The 20,101-nt window shown below is 40.1% G+C and overlaps 1 protein-coding gene and 1 long non-coding RNA gene across 3 annotated transcripts in view; one reads left to right on the forward strand and one right to left on the reverse strand.

The window, feature by feature from the left end:
- The window catches only part of LOC135216253 (guanine nucleotide-binding protein-like 1), a 56,509-nt gene extending 39,975 nt beyond the window's left edge, over positions 1-16,534 (forward strand). Inside the window, exons 4-9 of the mRNA XM_064251418.1 lie at positions 8,503-8,767; positions 9,531-9,748; positions 10,396-10,521; positions 11,975-12,128; positions 13,274-13,420; positions 16,044-16,534. Of these exons, the coding sequence (XP_064107488.1) occupies positions 8,503-8,767; positions 9,531-9,748; positions 10,396-10,521; positions 11,975-12,128; positions 13,274-13,420; positions 16,044-16,282 (1,149 nt within the window). The 3' untranslated portion in view covers positions 16,283-16,534. The remainder of the gene's footprint in view (positions 1-8,502; positions 8,768-9,530; positions 9,749-10,395; positions 10,522-11,974; positions 12,129-13,273; positions 13,421-16,043) is intronic.
- The window catches only part of LOC135216255 (uncharacterized), a 149,841-nt gene continuing 143,164 nt past the window's right edge, over positions 13,425-20,101 (reverse strand). For both annotated transcript variants that reach the window (XR_010314841.1, XR_010314842.1), the window contains exons 4-5: positions 19,685-19,839; positions 13,425-13,860 (exon numbers count right to left, since the gene is read on the reverse strand). This is a non-coding gene — a long non-coding RNA (uncharacterized LOC135216255). The remainder of the gene's footprint in view (positions 13,861-19,684; positions 19,840-20,101) is intronic.

The raw sequence follows: 20,101 nt of genomic DNA on the forward strand, positions 1-20,101 counted from the left end.
TCGAGCATAAAGAATACGCTCGAGCAATTATATTTAAACGAAACGGATTTCGGTAAATACAAAAGCTGATTTGGTGTTGTCATGACAATACCAAGTATCTAAAATCGAAACTGATAACTGCTGGGAGGTTGCAGGCAAGCCCCGAGTTTGCAGTTCAATTAAGATAACAATTCGTCTCGGTCACAAACCGTAGAGTTTTCAACTACGGTATGTCGCCTACCCCCCGGACAATTCAACTGTTACAAGAATCATGTCGCGAGGGTAATATACGTAGTATATTTGTAGGTTCTGTACAACGACCTCCATCCTAAATTCTTTTCTTTTCCCCTCGAGGAATGAGAATAAGGATTGGAGATCGACCGCCTTCGTTCTCTAGTCAGAGAGTGAAGGAGAAGTCTTTCCCAAAGAAAGCTTCAATGGTGAACAGAATACCGAATGACGATAGTATTCAAGCCAAACTGGAAGTTCCCGTCCGTTCTTCTCTATTCCAGGTTAATCGCCCCTACTGTGAGATACTCTTCTTTCAGCAGCAGTCTTCTTCCAAATGCTAGAAATTACAGGAATTCGAGCATAAGCGAGGTCCGATTAGCGTCAACAATTATCGGGGATTCTCGCTCACTTTGACCGTGGTCTCCGCCTAACGGTGTTTGGAGATCGTAAAAAAACTCGGAACACTCTGAGTGCGCTAGAAATTCCGTAGAATTCTAAGCACTTCTGCGAAACCCCCACCGAATTCGTCAAACGATATCGGCTGGTGGTCCTCTCTGATTCCCGTAGAAATCGAGAAAGGGGCAGGATCCCTCCTCAACGACCGGGGCTTACGTCAGGTAGGACCCGAAGGTCCCCCCCGGTAGCGCAGACCCCTAACGTGGGATCTTACAGAGAAATCTCTGTAGGATCCCTCCCCTTTCCCTCGTAGCCGTAAGGAGAGAGGGAATGGGGGAGGAATGGATACTGGCTCGCCTTCCCAGCGGAACTAGCAGTTGGAGAAGAAAAGGAGCAGCCATCGCCTTACGGCGATGGCCTCTCAGAGCCTGGGAAAACGTATCGTCAGGAGAAAACGTTTTCCCCTTGCCCCGAGGAGGGTTACGAACTCATACTGTAGGTAAGGATCTGCCGCCACTGTGAACGTCGTCTGGGTGGGGCTGATTGACACCTGACAGGAGAGAGCCGATACCGTTCCTCCGACTCATTCCAGTCCTCGTCGAGGTCGAAACCTCTCAGGAGGACCGAAGGGGTATTCAAATCGGTGTCCGAAGACACGTAGAAACGCCTCTGTCGCAGTAGAGGAGGTGAAGTAGCTTGTTCGACCGGCCAGAACTGAGAGAGCCTTCTTGTCCGGAGACGAGAGACTACCTGGTTCAACACAGTCGGCAAGCTCCGATCGCAGGCAGACCCACCGTCGATTTGGGTTCCCTCTCGGGCCCCAAACGACTCGAGCCGAGACGTGGCTCTGCTGGTGGGAGCGGCGATCCTTCCCCGAGGTCGTTGTGCTGACGAATCAGCGCCATAACCTCGCAAAGTTCCTCTGGATCTCGGAAGTCACAGCATCTTGCAGAGTGGGACCGACTTAAGCCTTCGAAACAAGAGCATATTCCGAGAACCTTCCTCCTAAGAAGGGGGAACAGCGACAGCCCTCTCGGTCTTCCCCATCCACTTGCGCATACGTCCTGGCCGGTCCAAGAACCGTGCCTGGCACGTAGGGCGTCGTTGGTGGGATCGTGAGGGGCGCACCCCTCACGATCACTCCTCAAATACCTCGCTCCTCCCGGTGTAACCCGAGGAGGTTGAAGGTACGAGAGGCAGACCTGACGCTCCCCTCGTTGCTCGCTGGCAGAACCAGCAGGCTTGGAGGGCTGCAGGCGATCGTCAACCCGTGGTGGCGATCGAGCTGCAGGCCTGGTCGAACCGTCTCGCTGTGGAGAACGGCTGGACTGAGCACAGCGGCCCCGATCTCGAGTGTCAGAAGAGCTGGTGCTGGTTGCCATACCCGATCGCTCTCTGTGAGAGCGACGGTCAGGCGACCTTGCAGGCTCCACTGTCACAGTGAGACCGGTGCTTGTCCTCACGGCACGTCACGTCGCTGGTTCCAGCCGTGGCTGGCACCGGCGAACGGGAGGACCTCTTCCCAGCCTCAGCCCGTGGCCTGGTCGTGGACCGTCACGTCCCCGGGTAGCCAGCTGTTCGCCGCGAGAGTGATAGCTGGTCTGGTGAGAGTCGCGTGAGCGGCTGTCACCAGTCTTCCGCCCCGTGCCGTGAACCTGACGCTGAGCGGACTCAGAGGTCTGGTTCCTGGCTGCACGGTCGCTGGTAGGCGACCGTACACTCGGTACCTCCCGCGAACGAGAGGCCGAGACGGACCCTGATGCAGTGGCAGAACCACTGACACCAGGCGAGGAAGTACCGGTGTTAGCCGGTACCCCTCTGGTCCCCGTAGTCTTCTTCCTTGCGGAAGAAGAGACGGGCCCCGCTCCCGAAGGAGCAGGAGGACCAGCGAAAGGAACCCTCCCGTCCCACTGAGGTGAGACGGGTCCCGAGAAGCTCCCGAGGGAGACTTCTTAGGAGGAAGGAGGCAACCTTCTTCTTCCTCGGCTGTGAAGCCTTAGAAGTCGAAGGGGAAGAGGCGGCAGCCGACGACGATGAAGAAGATGAAGACGACGATGACGACACCTTCCTCCTCTTCTTCGTCAGCTTCCTCAGGACAGACGTAAGATCTGCTATCCAGGGCGGAGCCGGGGCTGCTGTAGCCGAAGCTACAGGGCCCGGACGCACCTGTACAGACAGACCAAAGTCTGGGGTAGTACCACCACGAACAGGGACGACATCAGCAGGTATGGGCATCTCAGGAACCAGCAGCAGGCACAGCCAGCACAGCATCGGTAGGACCGCCAGCGCAGCAACGGCAGGGACAGCCAGCGCAGCAACGGCAGGGACAGCCAGCGCAGCAACTGCATGGACAGTCAGCCCAGAATGGCAGGTACGGCAGGCAGCACCGGGAACACAGGAAGTGGAGCAGCAGCCAGCAACATCCTGGTACCGGCGGCAGGTCCAGGGGTCGAGCTCTAGGGCAGCGGAAGTGTGGTCGCTGCAGCGCGGCAACCACGAGCGGCGGCGGCACGCCCCCCTCTCGGTACGGCGAACGGCACTTCACAGCGGCTGTAGGCAAGACTGTTACCACGTGAGGTGATTACACCAGGTGAGGAGGGACGTCGTCACCTGGAGCGTGGTCACCACTCCATGGGTGACCGCAGTAGGCCCAGACATAGAACCGCAGCCCCTGGACACTAGCACGCCCTGCAAATGGAAGGACGCCCATACCTCACCAAGTCCACCCTCGTGGCAGTAGCACCTGCGGAAATAACAGTAGTAGCGATTATGTGGGGGGAAGTCCCCTCGCGCGGGGGTGAGCCCTCTCCGAACGAGTGGAAGACCCCGAATACAATTGTACATCGGGCACCGAGCGCCCTCCCCCGCGCTCGACGGATCGGCGAGGAGAAGAACGCCGGTAACCTCCCCCCCCCCAAGGGGAAGGCCATCTGTGGGAGCTGAGCGGGGGGGGTTTTTTTTTCTCGTTCCCCCCCACCCCCGCACAGCACCCATGTACCCAACAATAAGATAAGAGCCCGAGAGCAATCGTGCCATCGGCCCGAATGCAAGGGCAATAAGGATCAATGATCCCATGACTGAGCGGAACTTGAACCAAATAAATATTGATGCAATCAATATAAAAAGAATAAAATGAAAAAGAATCTTGCATTACGATTCACTTCACAATGAATAAGGGCTCGGATCGAGCGCATTTGCGCCCTCGGTACCGAGCGCAAGGTAAAAGGATCCATTCCTTACCTTTATGGATCAAGGTTTATGGAAACCTTGATCCATAATGAATTGATGCAATCAATAATATATATATTGAAAATGAAAAAAGAATACTGCGCTTGCGATTTCACTTCATACAAAATAAAAAGGGGAAGGATCAACTTCCCGGTAAATAGCGGAAACATTGATCCCAGTAAACAATGCAATCTCAATAAAATATGAAAATGAAAAAGAACTGCACTTGCGATTTCACTTCATTCAAATAAAAAAGGGGAAAAAGATCAATTTCCGGGTAAGCTCGGAAACTGATCCAAAATGAGTATTGCTACAATCAAAATAAAAATATATGAAAATGAAAAAGAATACTGTACTTGCGATCCACTTCCATACAGAATAAGTTTCCGTGCCGAGCGCATTCGCTCGGCAACGAGCATACAGGTCAAAAAAACAAAATAAATGAAAAGAGCAACTTACTTACGATTTCATCTACACATTTTCCAACCGAAAATATAACGCTCGGAGCGAGCGCTCTCCCGCCCTCGGCACCGAGCATACACAATCGAGGATCATTTCTGGGAAAATGAATTCCCGCACTTACGCCCTTCAGTCCCACGGCACTCGGGTAATCGGAGTGGGCGTGGTGAAACCAAGATCCTTTAATTCACAATTGGATCAATGATAACCGAGTCCGCCGATAACTGGGGACTGCTTGTACTTGAGTATTTTAATAGATTTATCACAAAAAGTGCATTTAGTCATGAAAATGATATGGTAATACAGTAGTTGTTCATACGCGAACAAAACTTCGGTCTTAACAGTAGGATAATTTCTAGGGCCTAGCTGGATCCCGTTAAAAAGCGGATGAAAGCAAGGAATCTTGTGATATCTGGCAATGCATGTATAGCTCGGGTTAGGAGTGGTCAAGGACAACACCGCTACGCCAGTCTTTCTTTTGACCGCCTGGGCGAGAGTTGTGTTAACCTCTCTTGGCCTTTTCCCGGTTCATTGCCCGTTTCGTTTCTTTTAGTGTGTGTATGTGTTTGCCTAGTATTATGGCTTCTTCTGCTCCTTCTCGGCGTCAGCATATGTGCCCCAGAGTTCCTGGTTTTCCGTGTTCTCGGTTTTTGGCTTCGGCAGCGACCGACCCTCACATCACATGCAGTAGGTGTCATTCTAATTTTTTACTATTACGAATCCTTGCACGAAATGACCGGGCATGGCCTTAGGAGCAGTGGAGGTCATTTTATGGCAAGAGAGAACATCGGAGGGTTTCAACTCTTCTTACTTGGGAAGGTTTTGCGTCTATTCCCGATGTTTCGTCTCCGGCGGTAGTCAACCTTCATAGTAGCATTGTCCCTGCATCTCCTTCCTTTTCTTCCATTGATTCGCTGATGGAAGTACAGTAGTACCTCGAGATACGAAATTAATCCGTTCCGAGGCGCCCTTCGCATCATGAGGTTTTCGTATCTTGGACCACATTTTACTTGTAAAATGGCTAATCCGTTCCAAGCCCTCCAAAAACACCCCAGTAAATTATATTTCCAGGCCTACAACACATGTTCTAGGGTTACGACAGCAAAGTACTGTACATACTTGAGTAATATTCAACTGCATGTAATGTTCAACCCCATTTTTACTGCATATATTAGGACTTTAGCATATGTCCCTTAGCAATAAGCCTAGCCTATGTTAACAGTTGCTACTGTAGCCTAGTCTATGATTCTGACATCTAAACCTAAGAAGCTAAAAGCTTAGAATATGCCAAAAAATGTATAAATAATCAGTATGTACTCATTTCAAATAATTAATTAATTAATCATTAACTTTAATACACAAAAAAAAAAAAAAAAAAAACTTCCAATTGATTGTTTACATTCCGCTCTTACGAGTACCGAACGAACGTCAAGCAATCACTTTTCCTAGGAGGCACAGTAAGCCATAAATTTTCATTTAGTATCTCTCTTCAACTAATGAAACTACCAAACAGTATAATAACCATTCATTTCTATTCTTTATTCTATCTTTACCTAATGGAGATACTGAGTTACTGACAGCTATAATGAAACATATACGTAACGTAATATTAAAACAGAAGAAGAATTCTAAAAATTACGTATGATGGCAGTCTGATTTATTTTATATTTTATGATATCTAATTCACAATTTTTTTTATTAAATGTATTGCATATACTCATTTCAAATAATTATTAAGTAACCATTAACTATAATAAACAAACAAAAAAAAAAGCTTCCAAACTTCTGTTTACATCCAGCACTTACAAGTATCAAACGATCGCCAAGCAATCACTATTCCTAGTACACAGTAAGCCATAAATTTTCATTATCTCTCTTCAACTACTGAAACTACCAAACAGTATAATAACCATACCATTCATTTCTATTCTTTGTTCTATCTTTACCTAATGTTTTTTTTTTTTATTAAATGTATTGCATGAATAAGTTTTTCAATTTACAGCATCCTTTTACCAATAGAATACTTAAATGCACAAGGGGTAGATGCTGATCAATAGGAGAGCAGGATCTTATGGGGTGACTAGCATCAGGAACCAATGGGAGAGCGGGAGGATGGTGGCAAGTTTACTCAGTTGGTGGCGCGGGAGTTTTAGAATTGTTCTCGGTGGTCCGGGTGAATCTCGGGACTTTACAGCAAAAACTTTTTGTATCTTGAAAACTTTTCGTATGTAGAGCTGTAAAATTTTTCGTATTTGCTTTCGTATCTCGATTTTTTCGTAAGTTGAGCCTTTCGTATGTCGAGGTACCACTGTATTAGTATTCTGTGAAACATAAAAAGGAAAGCAGTAATTTAGTTAATAGTGAATTAGCCTTGTCAGATATCTTGTCTTCCTCGCTCTCTCCATGAACAGTTATACACTAAGGTACAGGACAGGGCAGTAGTACATTTATGTATTATTTTTTTTCTTGTACTACTTTCTATCAGCAAAAGGGACTCATTTTGAAACTATATAGTACATCAGGGATAGAAATTAACTCTTTACAAAGGGAATTATCATTTTCCCATAGTTACTTGAGTTAGCCTCCCATTTTACTGTACTACTTGAATTATTCCCTGTACTGTTGAAAATTTTCTATTATTTACTGTATGCAACAGGAACCTTTCACATCACATTGCTAAACATTATAAACATTTCTTTCTACACTGATAAATACTTGGTTACATTCAACCTTCCCATCATAATTTACTTAATTTTAGTTTTCTGTAAAAGAAAACTATGTATTGAGATGGCTTTGTCTGTCCATCCTCAGATCTTAAAAAGTACTGAGGCCAGAGGGCTGCAAATTGGTATGTTGATCATCCACCATCCAATCATAAAACATTTTATTCAAGGTTAAAGTTAGCTATAATTGTGCGTCTGGAAACGATATAGGGCAGGTCACCACTGGGCCGTGGTTCAAGTTTCGTGGGCCGTAGCTCATACAGCATTATACCAAGACTACTGAAAGTTAGATCTGTTTATGGTGGCCTTGATTATATGCTGTACAGAAAACTTGATTGAGCCTAAGAAACTTTGGTGTATTTTTTACTTATTTCTGTTTTAGCTAGTAATTAGATGCATGAGTAAATTAATTAAAAGAAAGAGTATAGACCTATAATTGTTGGTTCTATAAAAATCATTGATAATTCTTGTTTGGAAAACATGTGGGAAGTCATATGCCAGAAGTTTTTTCCCTCTTATCTTTTAATATATAGTAAAGTATACGTATTGGAACATTACATCAGAAATTTTTCTTTTAATAAATAATAAAGTATATTGGAACATTACATAAAAAATCCTAAATTACCACTTTTGCTCCTGATTTTTCCTCACTTGTCATACAATGCATAACTATCCTTCATTATTATCTTGTATATCATTCAGTAAAGGCATTCATGGCAGTTACATAGGGTGAAACATTCAAAGATTGTACCCTGTACTTAAGGTGACTGCTCTTTTGAGCCCTTTTATTTAAGTTCTCAAATCTTTTCTTAGCTCTCCTTTTTTACTGTTAGTAGTGATTTAAATATTTCTAGGTATTTTTAAGTTTATTCATTTTGACTGTGGGTTCTGATGAAGAGAGGCACTTACTAAAGCTTGGACCAGGAAAGACAACCTCATTACAGTTATGAAATAGGGGGTACAGTATGACACTTCTTTTAGACATTCCATACATGTGCTTACTTTTAGTAATTGAAAATTATGATTGGTAAATTAATAGTTGTGCAATGGGACGTGTAAAAAGAAAGCTATTTAAATTGGAGAGAAATTTATCTTTTTGCACAGTCTGCCCATGTGGGTCCATTGGATCCTGAATGCATAGATGCAAAGTGGAATTGGACAGTTTCTTCTTCCTTTGTGTCTGAAAGTTTGCATTTACACAATGGGTTTGTGATAAAAATTTTTACAGTGCAGATCCATAATTATGAAGTGCCTGCATCTCAGAACTACTATTTTGTTGAAGCTGTTCAGATTACATAAGAAGGCAGACCGTTAACCATTAGGGGCCACTTCCCCCAAGGTACTGCAAGGTCAGAGTGTCTGGGATTTGTGTAGATATATGAATAGGCTCTTTTAAAAATAATGTGTTTGAAATTATTATTGTTCTAAGAATTTGTTTTTAATATTGAAATTTTTTGGTGTAATTTTTTTCTTTTTTCTTCGTAAGGTTGCACAGTTTCCTCCATACCTTTACCATCATTTAGTGGAAAAAGAAAATAAAGGAATTATCCTCATCATGAACAAGGCTGACCTTCTGCCACCATCCTTGATCCTAGCATGGGAGCATTATTTTGCTCAACACTTTCCAAAGTTAATCGTCGTTCCATTCTCCTCTTTAGAAGGGTACAAAGGCAGGAAATGCCTATTAAGGATGGCTGCTGAAAGTGCTTTATGTTTAGTGGATGCGTGTCAGAAATTAGTTGATGATTCAGGTAATGTATTGATTCATAGTTCTTGAGGGTAAGACTGGGATTTTCAAATTATGACAGCCTAGTTATACCACCTATGGTCCTTGCAGTGATACCTACTAGGCATTAATTACTTTAGTGCCACTTAATATTATGCAAAATGGGAGCTTATGTGATATAAATCTGAACATTTTTTATAGTTAGATGGTATTAGAAATTTTAATTGAACAAAGCGTAACATGAAGGAATAATCTTCAGTATGTGTATAAGAATATAAGTCCCACCATGTTACAAAAATCATCAAACCTTAAATCTAGTACTACAATATATATTTGATCACAATTAGACTTTAAATTTCAGTACAACAGAATAAATAAAACAAGAGCATGTACTATTGCAATTAGTTGCCTAATTTCATGCAGTGGCAAATACTTCATCAATACAATGAATGATGTGCAGTGTGGCATATCAGAGTGTTTTTAGCGAGAAAGTGTAAGCTAGAAACTAATTTGGGGACTGATGTTACGAGTTTTGGGTATTATCTAACATTAAATCACTGAGCATGAATAATTAGTTGCTAAAATTGCTGGAGCCTTGAGTAGAGTCAGCAGCTTAATGTTACAAGTGTAATTGGAAGCTTCCTTTATGTTTTTCATGTTAACAGACTTTTCAGTGTTCATGTGCTCCTTGTGGATTTTTTACACTTATGCAGAAATCTTTTTTAAACAACTCAATATGTAAAATATTACTGTACTGTAAATGAATATTTCTCTGTAATTTAATGTAGTGAACCTAAAGCCTTGGAGAGAAAAGATTGAAGAGGAGAGAGACCTTGCAAGTGGTGACGATCAGTCTGTTGACATTCAGGAAACAAATGTTGTCCATTCACAAAACACTGCACCGGAGACGTATCAGCGATATAGAGATGGAATCTTGACTATTGGTACTATTGGACACCCAAATGTTGGAAAATCATCTTTAATTAATGCACTTATGGGAAAAAAGGTAAGTGAGCTGCAACATATTCTACTTAGTTGTAGTAATTCCAAGTTATTTTACTTTATTTATTTAGGTCCTTTTTGTAGCTTCTCTAAACCAGGGATCAAGTTCAAGAGTAACTCCAGATCACTTGGATAAGCACTAATCTAATTAGTGTGACCTTACTTGGAGAAATAAATTCAGTAGTGTGAAATGGGATTTACATTATTTACAAAGGACTAACAGTAGGGAGGTTTTAGGTTGCCAAACCCCTGACAAAGGAATATTTGTAAACTCTTGTTACTAGTTGGCAATTTAAGTATTTGCTATTAACTACAGTAATAATTTCCCTGCCCATTTTCTAGATAAAAAAAAAATTTGGTTAAAAAAAAGAAGCTTGTGGTTAGGAGTATGATAGTAATTGCTTGTTGCTGCAAGTGATACTAAATTACCAAAGGAAGGGTAATCTTTAAAAGTAGGTTGACCTAAATACTATGCTCAATTTATTTGCTCTTTGGAGGGGGCCGGTTAACCTCCTTGCCATACTGGCCCCCCGGGAAAGTGAGCGCCAGTCAGTTGAGTAATGAAAGCAAAAGTAAGATGACTTGTGTATGATAGGCAGCTTGTTTGAAAATGGGGTCTACTTGTTATAATGGTCTTGTTTTATTTTGCAGGTTGTAAGTGTAAGCAGAACACCAGGTCATACCAAACATTTTCAGACGATTTTCCTGACAAAGAATATTAAACTTTGTGATTGTCCTGGTTTAGTGTTTCCATCTACTGTGGACATGCCTTTGCAGGTATTTTGAAAAATATATTGTGTTCATAGTACTTTGTATGAAAAACACTTGGAAGAAATCAGCATAAACAGCAGCCTCGTTTTGTTAGATGAGGTTTACCTTTGTTAAGATACAAGAAAATGTTTATGCCAAATTTCATGAAACTTACGACATTTATAACAGCAATATTATTATAATTATTCATGTGAATACAGTAAAAACTTATGGAATGGGCCAAAAAGCCATGATCTAGCATAGCAAGCTTTCACAGAACAAAATGTATAGTATATGAAAAAAAGAAGGGACAGAATAAATGAGCACATATAGTTGTTTTTAACCTTTTTCTTTTTTAACTTACAGTATTTCAAACTCTCTTCAACTGTGTTGAGATTCTGATTCCATTCTTCCCAAATCTTCTTTTGCCCATTTCATGTGCCTCTGTATCCCTTCTTTTATCCCATGTGTCCTCTACCAGAGCTTGAAGACCAACTTTATCATTTTGATGGTCCTTTATTCTTAATACATACATGTTTTTCTACACCCTTAACAAATATCACACCATACATTTCACCCCTCAAATCTGATGCCTTTTGTATGGTAGTTTGAGTATTTCACTTTTTGGTTAAGTTTTTGTTTACTTCTTAATTTCTCATTGACCAAATTTTTATTCTTTTGGTGTTGAATCATTTTTCTTTTCTCAATTGGACTGATATGTTAGTCATGAATCATCTGATATGGTGGTGGTGTCTATTTCTGTGTCATCTATATTTTTCATCTTTTTAAGAAGTTTCAGATTCTGATATGTGATCAATTTCTCTGTGGATTTTTTTAAACACTATTGAAGAGTTTTAATCTCTGGCTTTAGGAGAATTTGAGTGTCCATAGCTTCTCTCTCTTACGTCAGCTCTTTTAGATCTCGCACCCCATACTAGTGCATTCATTGAATGTAGCACTTTTGATATTGTGGTCTTTAACCCTTCCCAAATTTCTTGTTTTTCCTCATCTTTTCTTCCCGTCCATGGTACATATGCCAAGAATGCACGCACCTTCTTTCCTGAGATAATTTTAATTTCACTAACCTTTCCTTTATTCATTCAAATATTATTACATCTACCATTTCCTATCCTATCAGCTTGTGAACTCCCATTTTACCTTGTGCCTCCACTCCAGCAGAATTAAATTATACTCAGTATAATTACAGCCCCTATGATTGGTACACTTATTTGGTCTATAAACAAAGTTTAAGAATGAGAGTACTTGCAGGTGTATTCTCATATAATAAAGAAAAAATAAGATATAATCTGTGGAACATTTATCATTTTGAAAGTCTTTGCATGTTATTATGATAATCAGAAAAATATATATGTAAAAATTTCTGGTTCTACTTGGAAGATAATTTGCGGAACATTTATCATTTTGGAAATCTTTGCATGTTACTATGATAATCAGAAAAATATATATGTAAAAATTTCAGGTTCTACTTGGAAGTTTTCCTGTTGCACAAGTTCGTGATCCAATCGGTGTGGTACATTATATAGCGTCGAGATTAGATGTGCCAAAAATTCTCAAGTTGCATCTTTCAGAGGGTGATGAGGATTCAGAATGGACGAGTTATTTGATATGCAAAGGTTAGATAATACTATTTATCCTGCTGTTTTTCATAAAAACAGTTTGTTTTACAGATTTTGCTAGGGAGACATGTTTTCCTGTCCAGTAGTATTTAGGTGGGGGAAGTACCCATTATTTCCAATTCCTCCCTCATTTTTATCCAACTCAGTTACTCATACTTATACTATTCCTAGCCCTTCCTTTCTTCATTCATTTCCTTCATAGGATTTTGCCACATGGTAGTTGGTAGAGAGGAAAGCACTAGACTCCCTTCAAGAGCTGATAAGATTTATAATACTAAGCAAATGGATATTGGCTATTAACTCTGACTTTCTAGGCAATTTGAGAAATAGCCACATCTAGAGGAGTAAACGTGTTTATATTTGGTGTGGCAAGGTTAGATAGATCAACTGTATTTCATGTGTACATTTGTGACCAGAGATAGCACAAAAATATGTTTAATACATCTAGCACAAGAAATATGTTTAGTACCGCTAGTCTACTGTGATTTACTCCTTAAGCCTTAGATTCTATGTTAGTTTCTGCAAACCAGTTTTCTAGTTAACTGGGGTGTAATGATACCTGTCTGTTTTACGGATCATACTATTATCTGTCACGAGTCTAAATATATGTGCATTTGCCCCTAAATATGATTGAATTGTTAAATAAGTCACAGTAATGGTCTTGTGCTTTTGTCTCATACATTTTGTAATTTACATCATTATGTCCTTACAGTGACATTCACACACTGATATTATGAAGAATGAATCTTATTGAAACATACCTAGGCTCCCAGCTACTTGCATCATCCTCATCTTTTCTGTGGTATCTAGGCTCCTAACTACTTACATCATTCTCATCTCTTACTGTGGTAACACAAATGTAACTTTTTAGTTCATTGGTCTAAGGCTACTGTTGGTATGGGTTTTGAAATTAAAATTGGTGTAAACTTTACCAGGCAACTGGAATAATTTCAGCAAATTCACTCTTTGGTTGAGAGTTTTGTATCTGTTATAAGAAAACCGGAATTATTAACAAACTGTTGTTTTCAAGTTGATGGTGGTATTTTATGAAAATATAAGATTCAGGGGAAGACACTTATCCATATTATGCTATTTGTAAGTAAAATTCCTAAATATAATGAATAAATGGATGGGTTTCACAGCTTGGGCAGAAAAACGTGGATATCGAACAAAATCTCGAGGTGTTGAAGATGCATCACGGGCAGCAAATGAAATTCTTCGCTTTTGTCTTAATGGCTACAAGTCTCTTGTTATTTATCAAAGGCCACCAGGATTTTCAAATGATAAAGGTAAGTAACATATGCATATATATGAAAAATGAAAATAAGCAACATATATTAATTCTTACAAGCCATTTTTCATACTTTTAAATATTTCTTAAGTAATAATACTTCTCAAGTGCAAACAGGTTAGTTCTGAAAGTTTTTTTATGCTAGTTTCAAATATTGGTGCCTTAACTGCTTCGAAGTGCTGTATTTTACACTGCTGCACTGGAATTGATACCAGTTATAACATTTATTTATGTAGTTGCTAAAAGTAGTTGACTATCACTTATCAATTTATGTAATATTAACATCATGAATGGTTACAGCTTCAACAGATATTTCATTTGCATTTTTCTTAAAACCAAGAATATTCTGTTCCAACCCCTTACCTATACATAGCCTTGTATATATGGTTCCCCAGATCCTCCAGAGGCAGGCTCTCACTTTTTCTGTGGTCTGAGCAGCTGAAACAGAACATATGGATTAGATGGAGAGCATTTTCTTTTTTTAAAATTCCATTTGTTTCATCACAAACCTATTACTTTTGCATTTGCTAAATTGTAATTTAGGCATGTGGGAGAGGGGGGTTGCCTGGGAGAATTATGGACAGTGAGAGCTACAATGCAGAGGTATGGATAGTCACAACCTTGAGAGGTGGTTACAAGCTTCCCTTTTGTGGGAGAACAAAACGACATTCCCCCCCCCCATCTCACTTGAACCGATCTCCTTCCTGTCATACAGGATTGGTGATAGATTTGTACTTTGAACAGCTTTTTGCAGACAGACAACACCCTTGATGGAAATGGCCCAGTCAGTGTTAGCTTCCATTAAAGAAAGACTACCTGATCTCCATAGATCTTCTGGATGCCTACCTCCATATCCCCATCCACCACTCCTCAAAGAAGTTTCTCTGCTTTGTTTGCCAGCAGATGACATTGTCAATTCAAGGCCCTTTGCTTCAGTCTAGCATTGGCTCCACAGGTGTTCACAAGGATATTCCAACTGGTGTGGACCTGGCCCTGCTCCCATAAGGTAAGGTTTGAGGTATCGAGACAAAGTTGTTGAACTTGTGCCAAAAACTGGCTGTGATAAAAAACGGGGAGAAGTCAGACCTAGTAGTGAGGGTCTTCCCAGCCCAGCAAAGATAGACAACCTTTGGAAAGTGGTGAGGCATTCATGGTTGTGAGCTTGCAACCGACCTAACAATAGCAGGTTATCAAATATGCCTTCTGACACCCTTAGTGAAGTTAGTGCCCAGAAGATGATCCCATGTCCATTCCCTGCAGTGGCAGCTGAAAACATCTAGGGTATTTTGTTGAAGTTTCCTCACCAACTAACCCCTAAACTATGAAGCGAGAAAAGACTTGGAGTGGTGGTTGGACACAGACAACTTCCAGCAGGGAGTGCCACTCAGTAAGCTGCCCCAGAGATGTAGGCATTCTCCAATGCCTTTGAAGGGGGTGCGAGCACATCTGAACAGCAAGTGCATTTCAAGGAAACAGAGGAACACATCAACCTCTTGGAGATGGCTTGATTAGCACTACCACAGTTCCAGGGACAACTGCAGGGCCACTTGGTGGTTGTGATGAGCAACGTCATGGTGGCCCCATGGAACGACATGGAAGTGTCCGCGTCTTTCCCTCATTGATTCTCTTTTGCCAGGTACTCAATAGCGAGTTTGACAAGTTGAGTGGTATGATCTCCTATCACTCCTGATAGATATCCCGAGAGCCCTGCCACCCCACACTCAATTTTCTGTTACAACTACATAATTGCAGGTGTCATCAGTATAGGCGGAGTTATACAGCAAGTCCTGTGAAAGAAGCTTTTTGCCATTTGTCCACTTTTCTCCGCCAAGATTTGGTATTCTCTCATCAGTCATATGATCAAGCGAGAGTTTAGTCCTTTGTAGCTGGATACTTTCCATAGTAGCTGGTTCTGTTTCAGCCTGACAGTTTTCCAGTCCCAATCTCGGATGACTTAAGGGATTTTATTTGATGGCAGAACCCCAATTATCTCTGAACTGGAGGTCTTCTAATGCTTCATCTGGAGATCCCTGTTGTTACAGATGGATGCATCAATGCAGAGATGGGCTACTTGTAACCCAGCTTAGATTGCTCGTTTGTTCATACATGAACAAACCTTCGGTCTTAACAATAGGATAATTTTCTAGCGCCTAGCTGGATCCGGTTAAATCCAAATTCAGATCCCCTGTTGCTTTATGTAATTGTAATGGCTAATATCTCAGTCCACACAGGGGGAGGGTTTTGACAAGATAATCCCCCACCTCCTGATGGTAGGCACACTTTCTCTTTGAAAAATTAATTTTGTTTTTAAAAATGAGATATGAACTATGCTGTTAATAAAAATTATGTATAATGAATGCATTGTTTTAAATAAAAAGTAAGTATGAATGAAAGCGTAGTTTTATTCTGTATGTTGTTGGCACCAGCTAATAATTATGTATTGTCGATTAGCTCATGTAAATCTTTACATACGCTTTCTGTTTTTTAAAGCAAGAATAGTTTTTTACCTTTATGCATTATTCTCACAATCAGGATATTAGGCCCTTGAATTAGATTATGTACAAAATGAAACAAAATAATGTTATACATCAGTGAATGATATTGTAATTCTCTTATTTAAGGAAAATATGAATCAGCCTCTGAGATACATAGGATAAAGTTGATTCAAGGAGTCCATTCTGATGCACAAGAAGAGCTCAGTCAAGATGAAGAGGAAGAAAATGTGGAAGAAAACGTGGATACAGTAAGTGAAGAGGAAAAAGAAGAGAAAGATGAAAGTAATGAAGAAAGTGAAGACGATGATTACGTTCCTATTTCAGCAGTACAGAATAAGTTTGCCCTGTTAAATGATGAAGATTAAAAGAGTATTAAGTCAAAACCATATGAAAATTTTAAGAACTTTTCATCTTGCAAAATATATATAGTCAGATGGAATTTTTATGAACATTCAAGCAGAATTACATCACTAGCTTTTTTCCTATTATTATTTACATAATCTTGATCAATGGTTGACTGTTATTGATATTTCATATATTATATGAAAAGTTTGTTATCATGTTACACCTTGGAATACTCTATTTCATTATACTGTTTAAAAAAAAAAAAGCAAAACTTACTAGAGAAAAAGTTTTATTTTTACCTTAAAATATTTAGAAAGCTTAACCAGACCACTTTTAAGTCACACTTTTTGGTCTTGTCAGCTGGCCAAAAAAAGTTTTTCCTTAATAAGAGGAGACAATGGGAACTAGGTAAATTACTTAAGTTGGACAGCTAGGTGGAACGAGATCGGAGGGAAAGGTTGAAAAGCAGAAGGGCAGAAATAGCAGGTGGATGCAAAAAGAAGGTTGCTAAAGAGTCTTTGCTACCCTTCAATGCATGGCACACAGTGGCCAGTAACTCCCTTTAGGGTGACCTTTAGACTATGCTGAGCATATGAATACCTGCTGTCACCAAATTATAATGGTTAACTTTTCAACAGAAGGCAGATTAAAATCAATTTATTGTTTATATGAAATTTAAAGCAGGTGGATGCAAAAAGAAGGTTGCTAAAGAGTCTGTGCTACCCTTCAATGCATGGCACACAGTGGCCAACCAAGCAACGTAAAAACTCCATACAAAAAAACAAACACACAGTGGCCAGTAACTCCCTTTAGGGTGACCTTTAGACTATGCTGAGCATATGAATACCTGCTGTCACCAAATTCTAATGGTTAACTTTTCAACAGAAGGGAGATTAAAATAAATTTATTGTTTATATATTCATTATCTCTATAAAAAATACATGTTTCACATAACTGCACCTGGCACATACTAAAAAATATTACAGTAGCTTCTACAAGAAATAAAAAAATTTTCCATGAATAAATATGAAAGGCTGTATGCTTCATGGCCAAGGAATATCAATAACACAGCAGGTATTTACCTCCAATCTAAAACTAAAGCATAACTGGTAAATGATTTTACTGTACATTATTTTATTATAGATTAAGTTTGAACAGTAAGGTAAAACAAAATAGTAGGCTATATTCTGCTTGTGACTGGATTTACTTCATCCATACTGATCTTGCTTATAGGGGTATTAACCCATGCTCAAAAGTTTTTATAACATACAAGTAAATTTTCACTGAAACCCGTCTATTAAAATGAACCATATCTGAAATGTTACATTCCCTCTGTCGTGTATTCTCTGTTGTCACAAAGACAGAAGACAGAATAACTAACTCAAAACAACTGTTAACGTGTGTTTCTTCAGCCCTTAGGTAGATAGTAATTTTCACTCTAAATGACCTCAACTAGAGAAAGGTGGGGGAATTTTTTAAAATTTTATTTTATGGGGATTACATCTGTTTAATGGAAACCCATCAACTGTAATTAACCTGAATAACAATTTGGGTAGGAGGTCAAGCACTTGTTAAGGTCCAATGGGACTACCAGAGAAATAATTGAATAATCAAATGGTTCCAGTCCCAGGTCATCAGACCAAATTTGTAAAACAAATCAGCCCAGCAGAGTACTTAGGTACTGTGTTTGGTAATGTGAGTAAAGTCCAGCGAGTGAGGCGTTTCAATGAGTCAGAGATTGACCAACCATTCAGATGAGCATGGAAACTAAAAAATTTGAGAATGCACATCTCTCATGAATGTATCCAGGTGAACAATCCCTTCCCATTGGGTCTAATATCCTCATGGTACAAACAATGAAGGCAAAAAGACATCACTGGCACGTGCCTACAATTTGAATGACCTTGGAGGCAGGGGAATGAAGGAAGCCTGATCTCATCAACTGGCCAGCCTTGTTATTCTTCATGCACATGCATGGAGAACAATTTGAATCAGCAAGAAGGACATTGTATTCTTGGAAACATGATCCTTAAGTTAATTTGTGAGAAGGAAGTCTAGTCAACCACTCATAAAGTCTTATACTATTGAGGTATTAATAGAAGGCATAAGTAGACATAGTTCAAGGCCAGGCAGGCGAATTAGGAGTGGTACAACTTGACCACTGGTTTTCAGTGTGGTGATGGACTCAAGAGCAAAAGACAGCAACAGGAACAGACACTGATGCAGCAGTAGCCCAGTAACAGCAAGTGCAGAGTTGCTTTCCAGATGGGCCATTCATCACCTCAGTAGAAACAAGAGTACATGGCCAGTCATCAATGAAACAGCAACTGCAAGAGCAGCAGGACTAGTTGTTGGTGCAGAATAAACATTTGGATCAGAAAGGCTGGTCCCTGGTCCAGCAGCAACAGCAGGGCCAGTCACAGAAAAAAAAAAAAAAAAAAAAAAAAAAAAAAAAAAAAAACAGCAAGGCCAGTCACAGAAGAAAACAGAACTGGCTGCATAAGCAGTGAGAACATTAATCAATCCTGCAAAAACAGCTGTTAAAATAAGCACAGCATCTGGTTAAAAAAAATAATATATGTTGAGTATATTCTCCTGGAGTGGAGCAAGGTCTCTGAAAAGAGACAGTGGCACTGGAAGAGAAGGCACTGCATCAGTCAGCAGACTGGCAGCATAGAAAGCAGGCAGCAGACCAGGTACTGGTGGAAAATTAAGAATTTACTGCAAAATAAAAGATGTTGCAACCGGAAAATTAAGAATTTACTGCAAAATACGGTGTTAACTATAGGTACTGAAATAAGTTCTAGACCAAAAGCGCACTAATATGGAAAAACTAACTGAATTACGTATGCCCTAACAATGAAAGAAGCTAGATGAAAAACAGTAAGGAGTTTAGATTAAAAACAGGATAACTGAACCAGATGCAATATCTAGGAAGATGGCAAGGCAACTTGAAAGCAACCTGTGATTACAAATACACTTTTCATGAGGAATTTCATGAGGAAAAGTGTTAAGACAGTGATAACTGAATATTAAAGTACATATATGAGTAAGCTTATCCAACTCCCAAAGCGCACTGGGAGAATTCTTGCACTGTGTCAACATGACTCGGACACGCGAAAGAAAGAGATAAGGCAGTTGCATCATATTCTGCGACTTTCGTTTTTAAAACATTTTAAGAAAAGAGTCTTGGGGGAATTCAATGTAGATATGGCTCATGATTCATACGGCTATCATTAAACAAAGCATTAACATTATTAAAATGGAGTTTACCAAGAATGCCAAGTCAAATTTGTAGTCTCATAAGGCTCGCTTAAAGGGTTTAAGTCTCGTAAGGCTTGCCTGAAAAATGTATTCTTAAGAAATAATAATAAGTGAGATACCGGTAAAACAAAGAGCGCGTAAAGCTAAAAGATGCTCACCTCTGGAAAGAGTAGCAGGCTGTAGACCAGTCAAAAGTTGGCAAACAGAGCCAGAACTTAGGCTCATAAGAGCCTATAACATGCATTGTAGGAGTCACACTCTCTCTCTCACTCTCTCCCCTCCAAGTGAGGTCTCAACTGCAGCTCATGACATCCTGCGAAAAGTTAAAATATTTAAAATATACGGTACTATAAGAGATGAAACTGACAGGCTGGTTAATTGTTAACTGCAGAGTTCCCAATTTTTATAAAGAAGAAGAAGAAAAAAGTAAAAAATGCGATGCTACTTAAAATTAAATAGACCATGTATATATGCAAATGGAGAGTCTCTTACCATATAATAATAATAATAATAATAATAATAATAGTAATAATAATAATAAAATATGGCCACATAATTAAACAGTGCTGTATTTA

Source organism: Macrobrachium nipponense, chromosome 6, assembly GCF_015104395.2.
Source record: "Macrobrachium nipponense isolate FS-2020 chromosome 6, ASM1510439v2, whole genome shotgun sequence".
In the NCBI taxonomy this organism is placed as follows: domain Eukaryota; kingdom Metazoa; phylum Arthropoda; class Malacostraca; order Decapoda; family Palaemonidae; genus Macrobrachium; species Macrobrachium nipponense.